At 43.4% G+C, this 21,807-nt stretch overlaps 1 protein-coding gene across 1 annotated transcript in view; it reads right to left on the bottom strand.

Moving 5' to 3' along the window:
- The window catches only part of LOC311245351 (transient receptor potential cation channel subfamily M member 1-like), a gene marked incomplete at both ends in the record, with an annotated part of 77,959 nt that overhangs the window by 23,495 nt on the left and 32,657 nt on the right, over positions 1-21,807 (bottom strand). Inside the window, 12 exons of the mRNA XM_084335194.1 lie at positions 192-323; positions 724-952; positions 4,026-4,315; positions 6,371-6,400; positions 6,664-6,804; positions 6,907-6,957; positions 8,964-9,098; positions 13,069-13,239; positions 14,754-14,854; positions 15,606-15,678; positions 19,766-19,889; positions 19,986-20,160. Coding sequence (XP_084191320.1) covers positions 192-323; positions 724-952; positions 4,026-4,315; positions 6,371-6,400; positions 6,664-6,804; positions 6,907-6,957; positions 8,964-9,098; positions 13,069-13,239; positions 14,754-14,854; positions 15,606-15,678; positions 19,766-19,889; positions 19,986-20,160 — 1,652 coding nt within the window. The remainder of the gene's footprint in view (positions 1-191; positions 324-723; positions 953-4,025; positions 4,316-6,370; positions 6,401-6,663; positions 6,805-6,906; positions 6,958-8,963; positions 9,099-13,068; positions 13,240-14,753; positions 14,855-15,605; positions 15,679-19,765; positions 19,890-19,985; positions 20,161-21,807) is intronic.

The raw sequence follows: 21,807 nt of genomic DNA, 5'->3' as shown, positions 1-21,807 counted from the left end.
TGAAAGTTCAAGCTTTCACAGATTTATTTTAATCCATAAGAGGAAAACGAAGAGTGATTGGAATTGATTTGAACGCGACCAACAAGGCCACCACCTGGCTTCCCCTCGCTGTGCTCGTCATCAAGTACACAGAGGAGCAGAATCATGAAAATTAAGGGATCTGACACAAGCACAAGTAGGAGGTACAGGACCTTGCTGGATTTGTTGTCATCGTCCTTGTCTTTGCCTTCCTCGCCGGTCCCAAGGACCTGCTGGGACATGTCGTCTCCAATACGGAAATCCAACAGTAGAATGAAAGGAGGAAAGATGATGCCCAGAATAACCTATAGGTGGACAAGAATAAAGTTAGCATTTCTTAAGCAGCTGAAATATACCGTTTGCCCACTCTAATCTCAAGTGTCATGGGAGTACATCTGCTGTACATCTCAATCCTAGCATAGTACCATGCTGTGCCTAGTAAGCTATAGAGGGCCACATTTGGATCTCCAATACTTTGTATGCATTTGTACTGTATAGAAAATGTATTTTTCATAATATTCTCATGACATTTTATGCATTCTCTCTACCGATATGGAGTAACGCCATCAAAACAGCTCATTGGCCACGGTTGTCATTTAACAACCTGTTATTTGATCACCATCACAATGTTGTCTGCCAACTATGGCGACGTCTGTGTCATCATTGAACGCTATGAATTGTGAATTGCGTTTTTCCCGGTGTTACCTTGAGGCCGGGGTTTTTGCCAATCCTCAGGCAGCCCATCCACATATCGGTCAGCAGCATCTGGCTGCAGGTGTGGGCTATGAAGTCCCGTTGCTTAGCAGCCACGGCAAGCTTCAGACAGGTGGAGTTGCTCCAGTTAATCAGCTCATACGTCAGGAGCTTCATGGCCACTTGCTCATCACGTTTATACGACTGGTCCAGGAGTTCATAGGCCAGCTGGCCAAATTCTCTACAAGAGACAGGGAAGCATGTTGTTGTACAGTATGCCTTGCTAAGTAGTAGTAAGTAAGCTGCCTGAATGTCAAGGATTGATTGATTGATTGATTGATTGATTGATTGCAGAATGGGTACAATACAGTACAGCTCAATACACACAATTGTTAAGGGGATGCAGACCAGAGAAAGACTTTCGTCTTGTTTACATCAGGGTCCCCCATTTTCAATTCATCAGGACATATATGACATACATGACATACAGATAGACAGTACTGCTACATCTATACATTTATGACATACCAGATTTGCAAATACAGTACTGTTTGTGATACAAAAAGAGTCAAGAAAAGGGAGTATATACATTTGACGTAAAAACTGTACATTGGAGGAGGTTGGGTGGGGTTGTGTGGGGGGGGTTGGGTACATTGGGATATTGACAACCATACTGGGTAATTTACATTGGAGGGGGTTGGGGGGGACGACACACACTGTACAAACAAGCAAAACTGTACATTGGGGGGGGGGGGGGGGGGACGACGACACTGTACAAACAAGCAAAATTGTACATTGGAATATTGACAAAACCATACTAGGTCAATTACTGTACATTGGAGGGGGTTGGGTTAGGACATTTACAGGGGCCAGTTTTGAATTGCAGTCTCCCGTAGGTGTCCCTTGAGAGTGGTTTTGAAAGTGGGTAGTGATTCACATTCCTTTACAGCTTTGGGTAGGGCGTTCCACATTGATGTGGCATAATTGCGAAACGTGTTTAGTCCCTTGTTTGAGCCGAATCTGGGTTTAACATGATTTGTGGAGCTCCCTCTGGTGTTGTGATCGTGGTATTCACTGACCTTTGGGAAGTATTTTGACATGTACATGGGTACCTTGGTTGTGTAGTGTATCTTGTAGACCAGGCCCATTGCAAGTTACTGTACTCTGTCGTCTACTCTAAGCCATCCTAGGTTGTCAAAGTGGGCAGGGGTGAGGTGGGTTCTAGGAGTAAGGTCAAGCAGTAGTCTGACCAGTTTGTTTTGAGATGTTTGTAATTTTGTTTTTAGCGCCTTTGAGGTGCTTTGGTACCATGAGGTGCAAGCATAGTCGTAGTACCCTTGAATGAGTGCTCCTACCAGAGTCTTCAGGGTATTCTTGTTTACCAGAGAGGAGATCCGGTACAAGAATCGAGTTTGTTGGTTGACTTTTTTTATTACATTGGATGCCATTTTGTCACAGGAGAGATTAGCTTCTAGGATGGAACCCAGGTAGGTAATTTCATCTTTCCTTGTGACAATATTGTCACCCACTGTAACTGAGAAGCCGTCGGTCTTGCTGAGTTTATTATTTGAACCGAAGAGAATGGACTCTGTTTTGCCCATGTGTAATGATAGTTTGTTATCAGCAAGCCATATGCAGATGTTGCCTAGTTCCGAGCGGAGGGTTTTTTCAACCTGTAACTTGTTCTTGTCAGAGACCAGCAGGGCTGAGTCGTCCGCAAACAGGAACAAGTTGCAGTCACAAGCTGACGACATGTCATTTGCATAAATTAGGAACAGTAGCGGTCCTAGTATGCTTCCTTGTGGATACCGTTTACCTCCACCATCTGTTCCCTCCCCTCAAGGTAGGATTGCATCCAGCTCACTGATAGACTATCAAAACCAATTGCTTTTAGCTTGTCAATCAGAATGGAGTGATTGACAGTGTCGAAGGCCTTTTGTAGGTCCAGCATGACCATGCCGCAATATTTGCCCGCGTCCACCTCTTGTTTGATGTGGTCGTTCAAATAGAGAAGGCATGTGTCAGTGGAGTGGGATGTTCTGAAGCCAGATTGGAATTCGTAGATTAGATTTTTTTCCGCTAGGTACTTTTCGACCTGTTCATAGACTATTTTTTCCATGACTTTCGAGATGGAGGTGAGAATAGAAACAGGGTGGTAGTTGCCTGGGTCTAATTTGCTGCCCTTTTTGTGCAGAGGGGTCACCCTCGCAATTTTGAAGTCCTTGGGGACGTGTCCCTGTTTTATGGAGAGGTTTATTATGTGTGTGATGACTGGGGTGATGGCGGCTGCTGAGTCTCTGAGGAATTTGGAGGGGATGTTGTCATGGCCAGTGGCCTTGTTAGGTTGGAGGGCGCTCAGTTTTTTGAGTACCTCATCTGTTGTTACCATTTCCAGCTTGAAGTCGTCCTTGCGGACCCCTAGGTTTTTGTAGTAAGCTACTATGTGTTCTACCCCATAAAGCCCTGAGTGGGAGGGTAGTTTGTTTACCAGTGTTGTGGCTATGTTAGTGAAGAAAATGTTTAAGTAATTGGCTACATCCAGCTTGTCTGTGATGAGCGTGTTGTCCGTTTTTATGTTTATGTTTGAGAATCTGGTTTCAAGTTTTTTACTGCAGCCTAGTTGATTATTGAGTAATTTCCAAAGTTCACATGGTTTGTTTTTGTTTTCCTCAGTTTCGTCATTGATGAAATTCTTTTTTGCAGTTTTGATCATGGAGTTTACGTCGTTTCTTAGTCTGTTTCTTTCTAGTTTGAGTTCAGTCACATAGGCTTGGAGTTCACTGCTCGTGCTTTTGGTAAGCTTTGACTGACTTTTACAAAACTCAGAGCATTTTTTGTCTCTGGTTTTCATAGCGGCCAGTATTTCGGAGTGCATCCACGGCTCAGCGCGATTTTTTACCCTGGTGGTTCTTAGGGGTGCCATGTCGTTTAGTATTGTTGAAAATTTGGTTTTAAAACCAAGCCATGTTTCTTCAACCAGTGTACCATTGAGTTCATCTGACCAGTCCAGACTCTCCAGTTCAAGGTTAAAGGCCTCGCTAGAGTAGGTTTTGAGGAGAGATGGTAAAGCATTTGCTTCCCGTGGATGTATTTATTTGTGGCGGCCCACCACAATATCAGACAGACCCACCACAAATAGATTTCCTATGGTGATACGATAATACATTAACACAGCGCTGTGTGTACTACAGCGTCTACTGTGAATTCTACCCTCCCAAGCCTCCTATACCATCACAAATAACCCACAAACCTATGAGGAACTAATATACGATCACCCGAGGCATTGGACGGAGGGAAACCAACGAGATACTGACTTGGAGTTGTTCTCGAGGTCTTGGGAGATGTCGTCCACCAGTTCACTCTCGGAGGACTCGTGGGCCATCGCCTTGAAGAGTTTACAGGCCACCAGCGCCTTGGCCATGGCCTCCTCTCCTCTCTGCCACAGAAACAGCGCCATCTTCTGGCGCTTCATCAGCACCGCCCACAACATCAGCTCGTGGAAAGGGAACTTGAAGCGGCAAACCTCGGGGTCGTCCACGTCGATGTCCAATTCCTCCTCCTTCTTCTTCTTCCCCTTTCGCTTGCCCTTTCGCGGCTCGTCATCCTGCCGAAATATTACCATCGAAGAAGTGAGATCAACTCCAGAGGTCCAGGTCGCCTGAATACTTTTACCAACGGATTTCCAGTTGCATTCGCGTTCTGCGCTCTGATTGGCCACTGACGTTCTGGTCGCGCCAATCGTGTGACGGCAAGTTCTGCCACCGGTTAAGCTTAGGCACTCTTTCGAAGTTGGTTAAGGTTAGAGTTTGTCTTAGAGCAGGGCGATAGAACACCAGCCCTGATTCCAAACTCTAACCTTAACCAACTTCGAAAGAGTCGCCTAAGCTTAACCAGTGATAAACTAGGCGTTAGGTACTGTAGTTTGCTGCTGTTCGAGGCGGAAATGGGCACGTCACGCGATTGGGCGCACATGTCACATGACCATAAACATCAGTGGCCAATCAGATCGCACCAGAAACGTCAGTGGCCAATCAGATCGCAGAACGGGAACGCGGAACTGGAAATCTGTTGGTAAAAGAATAGACGCGTCCAGGCCCCCATAGAAATAATTGTGTGTGTGTGTGTGTGTGTGTGTGTGTGTGTGTGTGTGTGTGTGTGTGTGTGTGTGTGTGTGTGTGTGTGTGTGTGTGTGTGTGTGTGTGTGTGTGTGTGTGTGTGTGTGTGTGTGTGTGTGAATGAATGAATGAATGAATGAATGAAAACTTTATTTAACAGATTGCAGAATGGGTACAATACAGTACGGCTCAATACACACAATTGTTAAGGGGCTGCAGACTAGAGAAAGACGTTTGTCTTGTTTACATCAGGGTCCCCCATTTTCAATTCATATTGACATTTATGACATACACAACATACATGACATTTATGGCATAGGGACATACAGGTATTTAGTACTGATACATTTGTGACATAAACGGTATTCAAATATACAGTACTGTTACCCATAGATCCTGACAGAGTATATACATATGATGGGGAGGGGACTGTACATTAGGAGGGGGTGGGTGGGTGGGTGCAGAAATATACATACGGTGGGGAGGAGACTGTACATTTGGAGGGGGTGGGTGGGAGAGAAATATACATACGGCGGAGAGAGAATATACATGCAGTGGGGAGGAGACTGTCTATTAGGAGGGGGTGGGGGGTTTGGACATTTACGGTGGCCAGTTTCGAATTGCAGCCTCCCGTAGGTGCTCTTTAAGAGCGGTTTTGAATATGGGTAGGGATTCACATTCCTTTACAGCTTTGGGTAGGGCGTTCCACATTGATGTGGCATAATTGCGAAACATGTTTAGTCCCTTGTTTGAGCCGAATCTGGGTTTAACATGATTTGTTGAGCTTCCTCTGGTGTTGTGGTCGTGGTATTCACTGACCTTTTGGAAGTATTTTGACATGTACATGGGTACCTTAGTCGTATAGTGTATCTTGTAGACCAGGCCCATTGCAAGTTGCTGTACTCTGTCGTCTACTCTAAGCCATCCTAGGTTGTCAAAGTGGGCAGGGGTGAGGTGGGTTCTAGGGGTAAGGTCAAGTAGTAGTCTGACCAGTTTGTTTTGTGATGTTTGTAATCTTGTTTTTAGCGCCTTTGAGGTGCTTTGGTAACATGAGGTGCAAGCATAGTCGTAGTACCCTTGAATGAGTGCTCCTGCCAGAGTCTTCAGGGTGTTCTTGTTTACCAGAGAGGAGATCCGGCACAAGAATCTAGTTCGTTGGTTGACTTTTTTTATTACATTGGATGCCATTTTGTCACAGGAAAGATTTGCCTCTAGGATGGAACCCAGGTAGGTAATTTCATCTTTCCTTGTGACAATATTATCACCCACTGTAACTGAGAAGCCGTCTGTCTTGCTGAGTTTGTTATTTGAACCGAAGAGAATGGACTCTGTTTTGCCCATGTGTAATGATAGTTTGTTATCAGCGAGCCATATGCAGATTTTGCCTAGTTCCGAGCTGAGGGTCTTTTGGTGTTGTATTTATGTTAAACTGAATGGAATTGATCAGGAAGGGTACTAGGGTAGCAACAGTTGTGATTGGAGGATCGAGAAAAGAGGGCAGAGATCGGTAAATTTTTTCTAGATAACAATAGAGAAAGTCTTACCTCCATACCCAGAAGTTTGAGAGCCTTCGGCTGCAAACAAGAGCATAGAATATCTTAATTCAGACATTTGTTATATATGATCATCAAAAAGGCTATTGTCATTATTGTTATTGTTAGTATTATTATTGTCTTGTGAAGTCATGTCTATTATTATTATTGTATTGTGTGTTGTCATGTTTTGTTTTATATTTCATGTAAAAGAAAGAAAGAAAAGAAAGAAATGTGATTAAAAAAAAAATATATATATATATATGATCATCAAAAAGGCATGCAATTAATGTATAGGTACATACCCTCTTCAGGCCATACAAGAGGTTGTAGAGGTTGCGGAAAGCTTTCCTGGTGTAATTGCTTCTGTATGCTCCACCCATGAGGTACTCCAGCACCAGACCGATGTCAATCACAGTGATCTGATAGTCTGGAGGAAGGTTTCCCTGCAGCAGCAGCAACACAGGTTATATGATTATACAAGTGTCTCAAAACATGAGATGTGGTATCATGTTGCAAACAGCCATATTAGGACAAGATCATATTACCTTTTTGACATCCCTCACCACAACGTGCAATGTATTAGCAGGACCAAGTTTCTGTAATGTAAAAATAGGAAAATATTAAAAGTGCTATAGATAACATTCAGCCACTAGATGTCGCACTAGAGCACCGGCACAATCAGGTGCATTCCATGTGGGGAAATGGGAAGGTGGGAGGGAATACATGTAAACAACAACATACATTTTTGACCCGCCAAATTTGTATCAATAATTTCTGTGGGTGTAAAGCAATACTCTGTACAGCCGTTTGCACAATTGGAGGGGGGCTTCCCACTCTCCAAGACATTTACAACAAGCGCTGCATGGGTAAGGCTAAGAGAATAATCAAAGACCCCAGCCACCTAAACAACTGCCTCTTTGAACTGCTGTGGTCAGGCAAGCGATACCGGAGTCTCATGGCAAGCAGAGAGACTCAGAAGGAGCTTCTATCCCCAGGCCATGAGGATGCTCAATGAACAATAACACTATCGCTGCTGTCGGGACAAAACCTCATAACTCCATTTTTTGAATTTTTTTTTTATTATATAAATCAACTTCGTAGATCATCCTCCATATGTGTGTGTGGGTTTTACAAAGTTTAAACAATGGAAAAGCATTAAACCGATCATCTGTCTAAACCTCCTAACTCTATTCACCCTCAAATCTGTGTTAGTTTTTTTCATCTGCTGAAAAGTTGGGTTTTTGGAGTTATGAGGTTTTGTCCCGACAGCAGCGCTATGTAACAAACCATCAAATACACCCACAGCACACACATCCACGCGTACACACTCACTTTAAATAAACAACTCACTGTAGCACCCACTTTACCCACTTTAGACACTTAACACACTTTATATTTATTGGTAAGAGATTTGCACATCATCTCATACCTCATTGCACCTCACCACCACAAGGTGGCACCACAAGCTAAGCTATACCTCACCATTTCTACACTGTACTGTATATTGTTGTACCTTCTCTACTCTGCATTGTATATACTGTATATGTATATTGAAATTTTTTGTTTTGTTTACACTTGTTTATGTACTTGACTTTCTATTTTATACTTATATTATACTTATTTTATACTATATTTTTATTTTATCTAGCACACTCTCAGGAGCAAAACTGAAAGAAGCATTTCATACAAAAGTATTCTGTATTTCTGTATGACAACTAATAAAGAAACATGAACTTGCTTTTTTATTTATTATTATTATTATTATTATTGTCTTTGAATTGAATTGATTGATTGAAAATAGTATTAACAGATTGCAGAATGGGTACAATACAGTACAGCTCAATACACACAATTGTTAAGGGGATGCAGACCAGAGAAAGACTTTCGTCTTGTTTACATCAGGGTCCCCCATTTTCAATTCATCATAACATATATGACATACATGACATACAGATAGACAGTACTGCTACATCTATACATTTATGACATACCAGATTTACAAATACAGTACTGTTTGTGATACAAAAATAGTCTAAAAAAGAGAGTATATACATTTGACGAAGAAACTGTACATTGGAGGAGGTGGGGTGGGGGGGGGGAAACTGTACATTGGAGGTTGTTGGGTGGGGTGGAGGGGGTAGTGGGTACTGGGTAGGCGGGGTGGGGTAACTGTACATTGGATTATCCACGAAACCTTACTTGTTCCCAAGAAGAGGGTCTCGTGTATTATTGGGTTAGGACATTTACTGTACATTGGAGGGGGTTGGGTTAGGACATTTACAGGGGCCAGTTTCGAATTGCAGTCTCCCGTAGGTGTTCTTTGAGAGTGGTTGAGTGGTTGAGTGGTTTGAGAGCGGTTACCGTCGGTAGTGTGATAGTAAAGGGTTAAACTTCTGTAGTGTGGCAGTGAAAGGGTTAACCGTATGTGTATTGTCGCAGTACTAACATTTGGTAGTGCGGCAGTGAAAGGGTTAAGATGACTCTACATAAAATGTTATCTATAGCACCAAGAGTCATAAATAAACAAACCTTTTTCAACTTTGCATTCATGTCTACGCACACTAGGATGTTTTTTCACTGGCTGTAAGTCTGTCAAACTCACCGTGTTGTATAACTCCTCTAGTCTGGGAATGGTGAGGAAGTGATGAATGTTGACGCCGTTCTCAAGGAGCAGCTTGACAAAGTCCACCCTGTCCAGCACCAGAGCGTCCATCATAGCCTGCTCCAGGGAGTGCACCTGAGAGAGGGATGACATCCTTTAGAGGCCCTATCAGTCAGCCCAACCAGAGGGATGACATCCTTTAGAAAGTTTAGAGGCCCTATCAGCCCAACCAGAGGGATGACATCCTTTAGAGGCCCTATCAGCCCAACCAGAGGGATGACATCCTTTAGAAAGTTTAGAGGCCCTATCAGCCCAACCAGAGGGATGACATCCTTTAGAGGCCCTATCAGCCCAACCAGAGGGATGACATCCTTTAGAAAGTTTAGATGCCCTATCAGCCCAACCAGAGGGATGACATCCTTTAGAAAGTTTAGAGGCCCTATCAGCCCAACCAGAGGGATGACATCCTTTAGAAAGTTTAGAGGCCCTATCAGCCCAACCAGAGGGGTGACATCCTTTAGAGGCCCTATCAGCCCAACCAGAGGGATGATGTCCTTTAGAGGCCCTATCAGCCCAACCAGAGGGATGATGTCCTTTAGAGGCCCTATCAGCCCAACCAGAGGGATGACATCCTTTAGAGGCCCTATCAGCCCAACCAGAGGGATGACATCCTTTAGAGGCCATATCAGCCCAACCAGAGGGATGACATCCTTTAGAGGCCCTATCAGCAATGGAGGTACAGTATGTTTTATTCTATAGTTGATTGGCTGAGCTCTTGATGCAAGGACTAACATCAAGAGCAGAACAGACCAAGATTACAATGTCCTTAAGGAAGTTCCAAAAAGCGTATTTTCCCAACGATCAATGATCGGGGCACAAAAAAAAAAAAAAAAAAAAAAAACGATCAGAAGACCATTTAACATGGTTAATGGTGAGGATTACATTACTGTCAATTCTACACAAGGTGTAAAATATCCCTCCTCTAGATCCAGGAATCAAAGCTCAGGACAGAATCACGCTACTCCACCCTGAGTATCTCCTTTGAACTCTCTGAAGAAGATTCCTCTGGATCTAGAGGAGGGATATTTTACACCTTGTGTATAATTGACAGTAATGTATAAATATAAATATTATTTATCTGTTTTGTTTTTTTGTAATCTTTCTTTATTACAGGAAAATTATTATTTGAACATTTCAGTTATAACCATTGTACATTTTTCATCTTTTTTATTTTTTATTTTCCCTAAAGCTCTATTCTTTCTCAGTTTCTTCATTGATAATCAGGGTATCGATGTGTTGCAGAAATTGTTGCTAGGTCACATGGAATGCTTTTAGGGAGCCCTTTAGAGAGAATGAATGAATGAATGAATGAACGAATGAATGAATGAATGAATGAATGAATGGATGAATGAATGAATGAATGAATGAAAACTTTATTTAACAGATTGCAGAATGGGTACAACGGCTCCATACACACAATTGTTAAGGGGCTGCAGACCAGAGAAAGACGTTTGTCTTGTTTACATCAGGGTCCCCCATTTTCAATTCATAGTGACATTATGACATACACAACATACATGACATCATGACATTTATGGCATAGACATACAGGTATATAGGACTGTTACATTTGTGACATATACGATATGCAAATATATAGTACTGTTACCCATAGATCCTGACAGAGAGTATATACATATGATGGGGAGGAGACTGTACATTAGGAGGGGGTGGGAGGGTGGGAGAGAAATATACATACGGTATATACATGATTCGTTCAAGCCTAATGCAGTGTAGTATCTCATGTATCCATCTGTTGTGAGTAGGTGGGGATGGGTGTATCCATTTAAAGAGAATGAGCCTCCTAGCGAGGAGAGTGGTGAACGCCATAACTTGTTTTGCAGCCTTAGATGTGATTGTAGGAGTATTCGGAATTCCGAAAAGGGCAGTGAACGGGTCGGGGTCTAATGTAGTACCTAGGACCTTACTCAGTGTATCAAATATTGCAGTCCAGAACTCTGTGAGTTTGGGGCACGTCCAGAACATGTGCATATAATCAGCTGGTGATTGCTTACATCTATTGCATGCATCCGTTCTTACTTACTTACTTACTTATCCTCTTCGTCCCGGTTGGGGCATAAGGCCGCAATAATACACTGCCACTGAATCCTGTCTCATGCTTTGGCCTGCGCTTCGTCCCAGGAAAGACCCATCTCCTTCAGCTCCATCATCACTGTCCTTCGCCAGGTGTTCTTTGGTCTACCCCTCTTTCTCTTCCCAACTGGGGTCCATCTCAAGGCAACTTTGGGTAACCTTTCATTGGGCATCCTCAATACATGACCGAGCCATCTTAACCTCCGTCTCCTTATCTCAAGGGACATATGCAAGCTGCCTGTCTTCTTATAAAGTTCCTCATTCGAGATTCTATTTGGCCAAAAGATGTTGCAGATCCTACGTAAGCAGCTATTGTGGAAGACGTCAACCTTTCTCATATCCTGTTTTGTTACTCTCCAGCACTCAGAGCCATATACTGTAGCAGGACAGACTTAACATTGCTGTTGTAGAGCCTGAGTTTGGTTTTAAGGCTATATTGTTTAGACTTCCAGATGTTGCGAAGTTGGCTGAAAGCACCTCTTGCTTTGTTGAGACGCGTCTTGATGTCTTTTTGCGTTCCACTTTCACTGCGTATGAGGCTTCCGAGGTATGTAAAGTCTTCTACACATTCCAACACCACTCCATCGATGGTGATTGGAGGTGCTGTTGGGGCATTGATGCACATCACCTGGGTCTTTTTCTGGTTGATGTAGAGACCAGTTCGCTTTGATGTAGTTTGACACATAACCCAGTCGATGGTAATCAGGAACAGAATAGGGGAGAGGATGCAGCCTTGTCTTACTCCAGATTTAATGGGAAATGACTCTGTCAAGGTGTTATCAAGGATGACACTGCATTCAAAGTGTTCATAGAATTTTCCAATGATGTTGACCATTTTGGAAGGTATTCCATATGCCCTTAGGATCTTCCATAGGCTCTCGCGATGAATACTGTCAAATGCCTTCTTAAAATCGATAAAGTTAATATACAAGGGGGGCGTTCCACTCAATACACTGTTCGATGATGTTGCGTAAAGTAAAGATCTGATCGATACAACCTCGACCTTTGCGATGCATCCGTTCTACCCGGGTATATCTTTGCTAACCTCGCGTTGGTGTAATGGACCCTATGCAAGATCCTACACTGCAGCAGGCTGTGTCTTGCACATATAGAGGAGGTGTGTACAAGGTCTAATATGTGATCCCATTGCTCATCTGTGATGGTAATTCCCAGGTCTCAATCCCAGTTGGCTTTTAGGGAGTCTAAACAAGTTGGGTCTATCCAAAATATTTTATCATATATAATTGATACAAGCCCTTTTCACCCAGTACTGAGCGATAGGAGGGGGTCGATCCTTGAGTCTGGAGGACGGTCAGGAAATTGTGGGAATTAGTTCTGAACAAAATGCCTGATCTGAAAGAAGTGGAAAAGGTGGGAGTTTGGAAGACCAAATCTTCTTGATAATTCTGCAAATGAGGAGAACACACCTCCGGAGTAGAGATCATTAATAGTTAGCAAACCTTTGTTTTCCCAGATTCTGAATACAGGATTGGATATTTATCTGTTTTTAACCATTCCACTACCACACTATTGAAGGTTAACCCTTTCACTATCACACTAACACTAACCGTTTCACTGTGGTAGTGAAACGGTTAATAGCCTGTAGTGTGGTAGTGAAAGCGTTAACCCTCTGTAGTGTGGTAGTGAAAGGTTAACCGTCTGTAGTGTGGTAGTGAAAGCGTTAACCCTTTGTAGTGTGATAGTGAAAAGGTTAACCTTCTGTAGTGTGGTAGTGAAAGGGTTAACCGTCTGTAGTGTGGTAGTGAAAGCGTTAACCGTCTGTAGTGTGGTAGTGAAAGGGTTAACCGTCTGTAGCGTGGTAGTGAAAGGGTTAACCGTCTGTAGTGTGTGTAGTGTGGTAGTGAAAGCGTTAACCCTTTGTAGTGTGTTGGTGAAAGTGTTAACCCTTTGTAGCCTTCACATCTATGTGAAGTGAGGTCCTGTATCTCACCCAGCGGATCAGCTCCAGCTTCCTGGGATCTTTCTCTTCTGGAGGTTCCGGTTTTGTCTTCCCCTTCCCTTTCCCCTTCTTCCCGCGGGATTTGCTGTGCGCGCCGCTCTTCTTCCTCTCCTGGGTGGGAGCTGTGTAGTCTGCTGCTGCTTGGTGCAAAGCGCCAGCAGGCTGACCGAGCAGGAGTGAGAGGGGAAGAAGTTATAGCATCCTCTTTCTGTCCGAAGAGCAAGTGCTCTTATGTATCTTACTTTGATCATCATTACTCAATAGTAGTAGTAGTAGTAATAGTAGTAGTAGTAGGAGTAGTAGCAGTAGTAGTAGTAGTAGTAGTAGTAGTAGTAGTAGTAGTAGTAGTAGTAGTAGTAGTAGTAGTAGTAGTAGTAGTAGTAGTAGTAGTAGTAGTAGTAGTAGTAGTAGTAGTAGTAGTAGTAGTAGTAGTAGTAGTAGTAGTAGTAGTAGTAGTAGTAGTAGTAGTAGTAGTAGTAGTAGTAGTAGTAGTAGTAGTAGTAGTAGTAGTAGTAGTAGTAGTAGTAGTAGTAGTAGTACTAGTATTAATATTAGTTTTATTCAGTCACTGAATTGTTGATCACACACAGTACAATATACACAATGATTCCAGACTGTCAACAATATTTTTTGGGAGTGACTGAAAAGGTACAGGCTGAAGCATAATGCATAATAAACCATTTTCTTAAGTTAACCTCAACAATAAAAATACATCTCCTTTTAATCCCTTTCTTATCTTTTTGTACAGTAAACTTACAAACATCTCTCAAATCACATTTGGCTCAGTGGAATTTTATTGCCCTCGAGCCACAGTGAGGAAATACCTTTATGCCTAACCTAAGATCATACATATTGCAATATATATATATATATATATATATATATATATATATATATATATATATATATATATATATATATATATATATATATATATATATATATATATATATATATATATATATATATATATATGTAACGGTTGTGACAAGGTCACCTTCAAACTTCGATGCCCCGAGTGGGAGTTGAACCCCGGTCTCCCACGCGTCTATACTTTCCGTAGCCGCATTTCTGCAGGACGCTCTCTGATTGGCCACTGACTGACGCTCTCTGATTGGCCACTGACATGTTTGCCCAATCGCGTGACGAGCTGTGTCTTTGCCCATTTCCGCGTTGAACATCCTGCAAACTACCTGGCGTTCTATCGCCATGCTCTAAGACAAACTCTAACCATAACCAACTTCGAAAGAGTGCCTAAGCTTAACCGTCGAAAGAACTTGCCGTCACGCTCTAAGACAAATTCTAACCTTAACCTACTTCGAAAGAGTGCCTAAGCCTAACCAGTGTAGAAACTGTCGTCGGCCAATCAGAGAGCGTCCTGCAGAAATGCGGCTACGGAAAGTATAGACACGTCTCCCACACCGCGAGCAGCAACACAGACCGCTATACCAAGAGGTGAATTCACTTCTTTGTACCATGTCTATGCGTCTTTTGAGGATGTGAGAGTGAGTTTAACCCATAGCACCGCTACTCACCCCAGCCCTTCTTGACTGCGCTTCACGATACCATCCGTTACACACATATATATATATATATATATATATATATATATATATGTCATGTCTGAAACACATTTTAGGCCACTCTCTGTGGTTCACCATTGTTTGGACACTCACCGGTAAATGGTGCCCATATACAAAGATTTGATTGCGAGCGATGTCCACTCTATTCCACGCAAGAGCCAAACTCAGCTGGTCTGGGGCTGAGGCATTGGTGCCTGATAGCACACAGAGAGGGAGAGTGAAACAGACACTATCAAATGTGCGGTGCTTGTGTGTAGTATGATAAATAACATTTATTGCACGATTTTAGAGACTTAAAGGCCCAATCCATGATCCAAATGTAAACACTTGCATAGCTCCACTACCAAAAAGTTAAAAGGAGGTGTGTCTCCATCCTTGATTGACAGAGCTCTTGATACAAAGACTGATCCACAAAGAATGGTTTGCACGGTGCTAATTGCACCCTTACTTACAATTCATTATGAATTGAAAATGGGGGACCCTGATGTAAACAAGACGAAAGTCTTTCTCTGGTCTGCAACCCCTTAACAATTGTGTGTATTGAGCCATACTGTATTGTACCCATTCTGCAATCTGTTAATAAAATGTTCAATCAATCAATCACCAATCATAATGAATTGTAAGTAAGGGTGCAATTAGCACTGTGCAATCCATTCTTTGTGGATCCCGCCCTGAGATTTGACAACCGGTAAATGTGAGTTCTCAAACTCTTATTTTCTGTATTGTATGGCTGTAAACTGTTTGCTTGTGTCGGTCATGTTTGTAAACACTAGAACACAACCAACCTATTCTGATTCACGATGGGTTTAAGAAAGTTTCAAAAATATATATTTTTCATCTGACTTAAAGAACTCAAGTATGTATGTGAATGTATACCGTACCACACACATAAATGTTCAAAACAATTCTGGATCAGCGCTGTAAGTTATTTTGACAGGAGAATACCTTTTAATAAAGCGGTTAGAATGGCCATTTCAATATCCTGCTGTCCCTCAGAACCCATTCGGAAAACTGTGATCTAGGTTCAAGAAGAGAAGGAAGGTATAAGAGACTTAGTGAGGAGGAGGAGAAGGAGGAATGAAGACCATGGATGGATGGATGGATGGATGGATGGATGGATGGATGGATGGATGGATGGATGGATGGGTAGAAAGACACTAGGAATGTATTTCCCGCTCTCAGAAATATGTGCTCTATATATGACTAGATACAACTGATTGGAGGATTGTTCAGTCACTAATTGTAGATGTACCCGGTACATGTTCTCTCTCTCTCTCTCTCTCTCTCTCTCTCTCTCTCTCTCTCTCTCTCTCTCTCTCTCTCTCTCTCTCTCTCTCTCTCTCTCTCTCAACCAGAGCTGGAAAGTAACTCTAGTTAGTTGCTTAATAACGCAAATTATTATTATTATTTACTTTAAAAAGTAACTAAAACCTTTTCATGGACTATCATAAGCCTGTACTTAAAAAGAAAGAAAGAAATATATTATATATATATAGTGACCTTTAGGTAAAAGAGCCCCTCTCCCTCTTGGTACTACACTTTGTTTCTATTCTTAGTTTTGATCTGATGTGTGGGATAGAGTTGAGTGGGGATAGGGGGAAGGGGTTGAGCCACACCTCAGGCTCTGTGGGGACTGTACATTGGAGGTGGGGGGGGGGGGGGGTTGGGTAGGGGGTGGGCACCAGGGGCGGGGCTAGGGGGTGGCTACTTGGGCTCAAGCCCCGAATGTTTTCTGAAAAGCCCCGAATCTATTTTCAAAAAATAAAAAAATTAAATCTTTTTTCTTTTTGACAATTCATCATTGTTACATGAAAATATGTTTGCACCAGATTTAGCAGAAGCTCATTTCCATCTGTGGTCTATCCAGCTGCTAACTGTATTTGAGTGAGTTAAGTCTTGGTGTTATGGTAGACTCAGACCTAAGCTTTAAATCACAATCAACAAGTTAACAAAAACTTAATTCTTCCACCTTAGAAACATAGCTAAAGTACGGCCATTTATAAATCAAAAGGACGCTGAAAACCAGATCCATGCCTTTATCTCAAGCCAACTCGACTACTGTAATGCACTCCTTACCGGCCTCCCGAAAAAATACGATGATAACTATTTTATTGCAATGCACTATTGCATTATTTTATTCTATTTTACTAACTATTTTATTGCACTGCACTATTTTACTTTGTATCAGTGATAATCAAACCGTAAACAAAGACGCATATTAACACTTTCAAGGTGGTGGTATAAGTAAAAAATTGTGGTGTCGAAGTAAAAAAAAATCCTATCTGGGCTAAGCCCCGGATCTCCTACAATCCTAAATCCGCCCCTGGTGGGCACCTACCTAGATATGCACCTACATATCTACCTTTAAGTAATCTTAATTATTCCTACTTCTACTAGGGTGGGTAGTGAAAACAATTACAACACATAATTTACTATCTCCCAAAACCGATGCTAACTTTGCAAATGATGAAACGGGACAATCCCCACAATGACCTCAAAATACTTGCAAAGACCATGCCAAAAGAAGAGCTCAGATAATTTTGGCGGGATAAATTTGGAATCTTGGCGATTCTTGTTCAAGAATAGAGTACTAGACTAGAGTACTTTTGTAGCGAGCTGCTCTTTCGCATTCACTTGAGCAACAAGTACCTTTACTACAAACAAATTAAATATTGTACCAAACTACTAGCTCTATTTCACTAACACGGCTCAGTCCTTTCCACCTCCATTCTTAGCAGCATACACCGCCTTGTGGCCCAAACCTACGACCACAGCCAACGCACCTCACAGAGGAATAGTACTTGCGTTGTTGCAGACTGGACTATATCAAATGGAATTACACCACCAGGCCCATCACATGTACAGCCACGGCAAATGGGATTAGGCTGGTATGAATGTGTGGCATGGCGCCAGGGTTTTCAGAGCTGGTCTCGGGATGCGTTAATAATGAGCGACCCATGCCATCAGTGCAGACCCGTTAGATTGAAAGCTTGTGGTGTTCTTTCAGACAGCAACAGGGTGAACTTTTATTTATTTATTTATTTTTATAAATGGGGAGGCTTGTGTTGGGTAAGATAGTAATTCAGCTAAATGCAGCAGGGCAGTGAGGAGTGGACTGTATCTAAATTCAGCAGGGCGGTGGGGACTGTATCTAAATGCAGCAGGGCGGCGGGGACTGTATCTAAATGCAGCAGGGCGGTGAGGACTGTATCTAAATGCAGCAGGGCGGTGGGGACTGTATCTAAATGCAGCAGGGCGGTGGGGACTGTATCTAAATGCAGCAGGGCGGCGGGGACTGTATCTAAATGCAGCAGGGCGGCGGGGACTGTATCTAAATGCAGCAGGGCGGTGGGGACTGTATCTAAATGCAGCAGGGCGGTGGGGACTGTATCTAAATGCAGCAGGGCGGCGGGGACTGTATCTAAATGCAGCAGGGCGGTGGGGACTGTATCTAAATGCAGCAGGGCGGTGGGGACTGTATCTAAATGCAGCAGGGCGGCGGGGACTGTATCTAAATTCAGCAGGGCGGTGGGGACTGTATCTAAATGCAGCAGGGTGGCGGGGACTGTATCTAAATGCAGCAGGGTGGCAGGGCGGTGGGGACTGTATCTAAATGCAGCAGGGTGGCAGGGCAGCGAGGACTGTATCTAAATGCAGCAGGGCGGTGGGGACTGTATCTAAATGCAGCAGGGTGGCAGGGCGGTGGGGACTGTATCTAAATGCAGCAGGGCGGTGGGGACTGTATCTAAATGCAGCAGGGTGGCAGGGCAGCGAGGACTGTATCTAAATGCAGCAGGGTGGTAGGGCAGCGAGGACTGTATCTAAATGCAGCAGGGTGGCAGGGCAGCGAGGACTGTATCCCTCTGAATCGCAGCTTTTATTCGGCTGCCACTGCAGCTGTTCACGTGGAATGCACTTAGGATGAACTGGGGATTATACAGGAACCAGACAGTCACACGGAGACCCCCTGTAGGAAACTCGTAGTACTTTTAGACTGGAGTACGGGGGCAATGAAATCATGCCCTCTTAGTGAAACACAATGAGCTCAGGAGGTTGGCAGACAGGCCACAACATTGTCTGAGCCGGGTATCAGTGAAAAGTGGCACTGGAAAAAAACTAAAAAAAGAACACGGGCGGTGTGTATAAAAGTATAAAAAGCAACTGAAGTTGCTGATCCGAGTGCAGTGTGCGGCACAGAATTAGGCGGTGGGCTAATATGCCGGGGGAGAGTGGACACAGACTGAGGCCCTGGAAAAAGCCATGGGGAGAATTAGCATGTGGAGAGATGGGGACCTGGCTGAGGATTAGGTGTGATGGATACTCTCCCCTCCATCTGTGTGGCTACTGGAGGGATGAAGTGAAAGACTCTTGCCAAAACAGGTGGCCGTGTGCACTGATCTCTCCACTCGCAGATTTATGGAGTCTGGAGATTATATACAGTATATATATATATATATATATATATATATATATATATATATACACACTGGGATTTACAAAATACTAATCACATCACTTACCCCATGAGAAATCTGCCGGAGACGCCACAAATGGTGGCATTATTTATGTATCTGGCTCTCGCAGTGAACACTTTGGGGAGACACTTTATGAGTCCAGGGGGTAATCTGCTAACTGTGAAGACAGGTCAGTGTTTGACTCCAGCGTCTCTTATCTACTCATACTGATTATGTGGAAGTGAGCCGATCTACACGGAAAGAGCCAGATATAGTCCACTAGAGCCACTATAACTGGGTCGTTTGCACAACACATTAGGGTTGATGATGACAGGGAGTGTGCTGGTGCTAAAAGGAGACGTTGTGTATCTGGGAGGATTACGTGATGAAACACATGGGAAGAGAGTGACACGCAGGCCGTGGGGGAATGTGTTTTATTCAAAAAGTCACAGGAAACACACAGATGAGCAGAAGAAATGAATGACAAACGAGAGGAAAAGATTTACAATCAACAGTGTTTATTGAATGAAGCATACACACGCGTGTTATTACCTTTTATTCATGAGTAATAATAATATGAATAATAATATTAGCAGCGTAGATATATTCAAACACAAGTTATTATTTTATCTGACTCTCTACTCTACTCACCAGCTCTCTTTTCTTCATGCACTCCAGGACCATGAGCAGGATCTGCTGTGACTGGCTCTTGGTGTAATTGAAGGTCTTCTGTATGGTCACCAAGAGCTGGTCTCTGACGTCGTCGTTGATGAGGCTGGAAGGGGTGATTCGCGATTACAACGGAGCCACTGGACGTACCAGAGGCATGTTCACAAAACACTACTGAGTAGAATGAGTTCTCGCATCTCACCCTCCGTCCTCGGAGTATTTGTGCGCGAAGGAGATGATGTCGGAGGCGCGGCCGCTGCCGTCGCACACGACCACGGGGACGGGAGGCTCGTCCCTTAGACTCTCCAGGGCAATAGAGATGACGTTGGGACCCCCCTCCACTATCATACACACCAGCGGGACCCCCTGGCCCAGGCCTGAAATACACAAGGAATTAATCATAATTTACCATGCATCTGTCCATCTATCCATCCATCCATCCATCTATCCATCTGTCCATCCATCTATCTATCCATCTGTCCATCCATCCATCTATCTATCCATCCATCCAATCATTCATCCATCTATCCATCTGTCCATCCATCCATTCATTCATCAATTTATCCATCCATCCATCCATTAATCCATCCATCTGTCCATCCATCCATCCATCAATTCATCCATCCATCCGTCCATCCATTCATTCATCCATCTATTCATCCATCCACCCATCCACCCATCCATCCGTCTGTCCATCCATTCATCCATCCACCCGTCCATCCATTCATCCATCCACCCATCCATCCGTCCATCCATTCATCCGTCCATCCGTCCACTAATTTCTCATCTTATAGTATTATACAGCTAGAGTGGCAGCTAGACAGATGCTACATCCAGGCTACATGTTGAGGATTCCAAACAGAGAGTCATGATAGTGTCCCCAGGTCACGTCCCCTGGTTGGACATCTTGTCCGTTCTCTTCTTGGTCTTCACTCCAGTATTAGTTTAGTAACTAACGGCTAAAACCTCAATCCATGCTATCGATCTTTGACCGATAAAAAGGAGCATGAAAGCGTGACACTTGTGATAAACCGTGATCACTTTGGTTCACAGAAGCCCCGGATTTCTACTGCTTGTAGCTGTGTGAATATGTGCTTTAACCTGAGCACTGTTGATGACCTTGATGCTGTTGTCCAGTGGCAAAGACCAGTGGTGTATACGAAGGACAGCTTGAATGTGTGTGCGTCAGAGTACAGGCAATGACTTTTCAACTAACTGGTGCATTTTAACCTTTGATTGTATCATTTGGCCAACTGGTGTGAAATGTGGTGTGAGGTACTGGCACACAAATAGCTGTCATTGTGACAAATCTCCTGTCTCTATAATGTTATTTCTGTGAATAGCGCCACAATGTGGCCAAATGACACAAAACATTGCACACCTCTTCCCCATCATGGTGAAGTTTGGTATAAATCAACAGTTTACTTCCTGTTTACTTTCCTAAATTTGATTAGATGTGGTGGTCATATGGTTTGGCCCATTCACTTTCAGAATTACATAGTGAAAGCCGTAGCAGGTTTTGTGAGAATCAGGGAGAGAATCTTAATTTCTTTTAAGCATAATGGTGGAAAGTTAGCCGCATCTGTGTAAAAACAATTAGTGTGAATTGGCTTATCAAAGTTGGAGGACATTTTGACATCTGATTATAGCACCAGTCAGGTCGATCGGTGTGATATTTGTCGCGATGTGTTGGAATGCCGCTATCATTATGGCAAATTGTATTGGAAATCACAGACAGACACGTGAAGTGCGAGCGCGCGCGGGCGTTAAAACAAACCCAACATGGAGGTTACCGCGGTCGTCACCAGTCACACGTGTTGTTGATAAGGTGGACTGACAGGAGTGAGCGAGTGAAGTCAGTGGTGACAGCTGAGCATCCCTTTGCTGTCCCTGCCTTTATCACAAGCTCCAGGCATAGGATGACAAAGGGAAACCCACAGGTCACAGACCATCCATATAGTCCACAGGGGGGGGAGAGAGAGAAAGGGAGATAGAGAGAGAGGGGGAGAGAGAGGGAGAGAGCA

The sequence above is a fragment of the Notolepis coatsorum genome, assembly GCF_963971535.1.
Source record: "Notolepis coatsorum genome assembly, chromosome: 18".
In the NCBI taxonomy this organism is placed as follows: domain Eukaryota; kingdom Metazoa; phylum Chordata; class Actinopteri; order Aulopiformes; family Paralepididae; genus Notolepis; species Notolepis coatsorum.
Note: the sequence above shows the minus strand (reverse complement) of the source record. Positions and strands in the feature narration are given on the sequence as shown.